The sequence below is a fragment of the Diabrotica undecimpunctata genome, chromosome 8 (genome assembly GCF_040954645.1).
Source record: "Diabrotica undecimpunctata isolate CICGRU chromosome 8, icDiaUnde3, whole genome shotgun sequence".
In the NCBI taxonomy this organism is placed as follows: Eukaryota; Metazoa; Arthropoda; class Insecta; order Coleoptera; family Chrysomelidae; genus Diabrotica; species Diabrotica undecimpunctata.
The window spans coordinates 48,194,549-48,198,268 of record NC_092810.1 but is presented as its reverse complement, the minus strand read 5'-3'; the positions used below and the strand labels follow the sequence as shown (position 1 = coordinate 48,198,268).

Below are 3,720 nucleotides of genomic sequence, written 5' to 3'. Positions count from 1 at the left end.
TATAAACCATGGCTTGTAAGCCTCCAAAATAATGTATTATCACATCAAAGTTTATTTTATTAATGTGAATATTTACGCTTATTTTATTAATGTTTTTACTGAAAGGTGTTTTAGTAAGGTTGTAAGAAAAAACAGATATACAAGACGAAAACTAAAAATATAAATATTTGGAGAACAGTATTGAAAAAATTTTATAAAAAGTAATAAATATATATATATATATATATATATATATATATATATATATATATATATATATATAAAAACAAAAAAATGGTATTAAAGTACAAAAATTATATTTACGTATTCGGTGATTTTAGTAAATGACTTTTATATACTGTGTATAGACAAAAATAATGTATAAAAAACTTAGTTGAATAAGTTGTGTTACATTGTGTTAAATAAATTGTACATAAATTGAAATACTTTAAAAATTTGTACAGTGTAGATAATAAGATTTTGAAAATCTTCCTTTCGTACTATGTATAGAACAATGTGTATATCATGTAGAAGAGAATATAACACCAAGATATTTGTATTATTTTCAAAGAAGAGGTGTAAATGCGAGTTTTATTTCATAATGAAATGTACCTACTTAATATAAAAAATAGCAAAATAAATTCTTCCATATTTTATGTATTGTTTTGTCTCTTTCCCAACTTTCCACTTTATACAGATTGATAATATGTAGCTATTTTAGCCCAGGCCGTGGGTCACAAAAAGGGCACTAATTATAGGCCAGGGAAATAAGCAAAAAAAGTACTCTGTTTTTGATACTGAACCGGCCAGGCATCAGACAGTTATTTAAAGTAGTATGGATATGGATCTCTTTAACACAAAAACCTATGTTTCCCACAGACGATTTATTGGACTTAATTAGTTATTAACAAATTAAAAATTAAGATAAAAAAGCAGTAAATTAATAAATATATATATATATATATATATATATATATATATATATATCAGTGGCGGCTGGTGACTCAAAAATTTGGTAGTTCTGCAGTATTTTTTGGTTTTTTTTAATTCAATATTTTTTAATCGTTGTATTTTACAACGAGGCTTTTAGTTTGATATTTTACACCATATATTTATTCATTATATATCTATTAAAAAATAATAAAGAACTTACCGATTTTCTTCTTTTCAAATTGAAGATAAATCCAATTATATCAAAAATAGCAATGGTACATTATGGCACACTAGTAATTGTTTTATAGTTTATGTTTTTAGTAGAATTTTATCGAAAAATACGTGAAACTAAGGAATGCAAACGAAAAAACACTACAAACAAAATCGCCACAACAATAATTGCATTATAGGGTCTTACGAACTAACTACACACAGAGCCAAATATATTATTTTTTTTTATAAATAAGCTTGATTCGTCGATTTTTTTTTAAAGCAAACTTGTCTATAACTTTTTCATTAAAGTTTGGTATTTCTTTTATAAGTGTTTTTTCTACTGACAACATGGTTTATGCTACAAGTCGATCTTCAGTCATGGAATTTCTCAAGAATGTTTTAATCCGTTTTAAACTCGAAAAGCACCTTTCAGCTTCTGCCGTACTCATGGGCACTGTAATTAGAATTTGAAGCAGTTTACAGTTTCTTGAATAGGCTCTGTTAAATTATTTTCAATTAAAAATTTTAAAAAAGGTATTGCCCCATTAATGTCTCTACAGTCTCTTCTAAAATAAATAACAGATAATTCAGTCTTCAAGCGCTCCCTATCTAAATTTAGATATGACGCGCAAGTCAGGCTTTAATTATCATCTGGGAAATTATCACAATAATTATCAAATTGCTCAGGATAAAGCAATGAAGTTGCAAGTAGGTAATTTTTAAAAGCAAATCTATCATTTGCACAATTTATGATTATATCACAAACTTCGATAGATGCTCTCCGATGATCTACTGGACTGTTATCCTTCCATAACCTTTTAGTTGGTAATGGTTCAACGCATAAACTAGAACCTTGGTCAATGGTATCATCTATTGAATTTCTAACTGAATTCATGTATCTTTCGAAATCTGTCACCTTTTTATTGATTTCCAAAGGATCCGTTTTAGTCTTTTGAAGAGCATTATACAAAACGTCTACTTGTGGCATTATGCGATGGAAAAATGTTAACCAAAAAACAAAATTTTGATCCACTAGTATTCTTCGAATGGAAGACGCTGAACTACAGACAGCTGCCTTATCAAACGATTCTTCTATTTCTTCCATACATTCGATAAAAGAAGATCGATGTTCAAACACAACATTAACAGGTCGAATATTGAAGTTCCAGCGAGTTGGAGCGCCATGAGGAATTTTCTTTTGGACGATTTTATCTAAAACTGCCACTCGTTGTGACGAATTTTTAAAAAAGGTAGGAATTTCATTTAAATTTCCAAAAGAAAGTCTAACTTGAGAGTTTTCGGAACAAGCCTTAGACATTATTAAATTTAATTGATGCGCGTAACAGTGTACAAAATGAGCAAATGGATATTTTTCTTTGATTCTGGCTTGAACTCCTGCGTGCTGTCCACACATGACCGCTGAACCATCATAACTCTGAGCAATTAGTTTATTATTTGAGTTTTCCAGGATAGGATCCAAAACACTGAAAATGTTTCTGCATTTAATTTTGAAGGTACCAAATATGTCCAAAATCGTTCTACCGGTGCTCCATTTCGACAATATCTAAATACTACAACCATTTGTGATTTTGTTGAAATGTCTGTAGTCTCGTCGGCCATGACAGCTAGATATGGAGATTCCCGAATTTCCTCCAAAATTTTATCCTGGCATAATTCCAACATGCAGTCCAAAATATCATTTTGAATTTCTTTAGAAATGCCCTTAAAAACCGTCGATTCTTCCAAGTGTTGTGCTAAAGTTTTATCCAATTCAGCAGTAAAATTTATGAGGCCGCGAAAAATTCCAGGATTGTCAGATGTTTGTGTCTCGTCGTGTCCCCGAAGCGCCAATTCGAAAACACTACAAAATTTTATGCAGTCTATAATTTTTGAGAGAACATACCTATTTTTTGTTACAGCTTCATTGAATTTTTGAATATTTATCCAGTATGCAGAATCTAACTGTTCTTTAATATTCACGGAGCCTAATAAAGCATATTCCATTTGATTGTGCAAATGATGCTTAGAAGTTTCGTGCTTTTTTATTTTATTACTTAAATGTAATAAGTCTGTTACACCAACTTGCGTCCATGACTTATCACCTCCAAAGAGTACACAAGGAAAACAGAAAAGAGCGTTTTTTCTGTTGCAGCTACATATCCAACTATTTCTCGTATAAATATCGCAATTAAATTGTCGTTTGTAATTTTTCCCTCGGCTTGATCCTTCTTTTACGATTTTAATATCCGGCAAAGGACGTCCTTTGCATTTTAATTCTAGTTTTTCATCATAAGAATATTTAAAGAATCTCTTAACATTAATCAAATTATAAATAACATCCATCCTGAACAGCACTTTTATTCTCATATACTTAATATAAATACCGAATTACGTGCAGGACAACTTATTTTAACAGTCGTCGCGTCGCGATCACCGATTATTTAAAATTACAATAAACGTAGGTTTGTACACACTAGTTCGAACTGCGACAAATGCAGCTCAAATATTGCTTTCAGTCGTCGCCTGAAAAGTGTAGGCGAGGGGTTGAGCGGGTGTTATCGGGGATATCTTTAACAGTTCACAGCTCGGAGTAGC

The 3,720-nt window shown here is 30.6% G+C and overlaps 2 protein-coding genes across 2 annotated transcripts; both read right to left on the bottom strand.

The window, feature by feature from the left end:
- Nucleotides 1-1,765: 1,765 nt before the first annotated feature.
- On the bottom strand, nucleotides 1,766-2,539 carry LOC140448806 (zinc finger MYM-type protein 1-like). Its single transcript, XM_072541924.1, has one exon. It carries the CDS (start codon nucleotides 2,537-2,539, stop codon nucleotides 1,766-1,768), a length of 774 nt encoding a protein of 257 aa, XP_072398025.1.
- A 29-nt stretch (nucleotides 2,540-2,568) lies between these two features.
- Nucleotides 2,569-3,468, bottom strand: LOC140448805 (zinc finger MYM-type protein 1-like). Its single transcript, XM_072541923.1, has one exon. The coding sequence runs from the start codon at nucleotides 3,466-3,468 to the stop codon at nucleotides 2,569-2,571; it is 900 nt and encodes a 299-aa protein (XP_072398024.1).
- Between the last annotated feature and the right edge of the window lie 252 nt (nucleotides 3,469-3,720).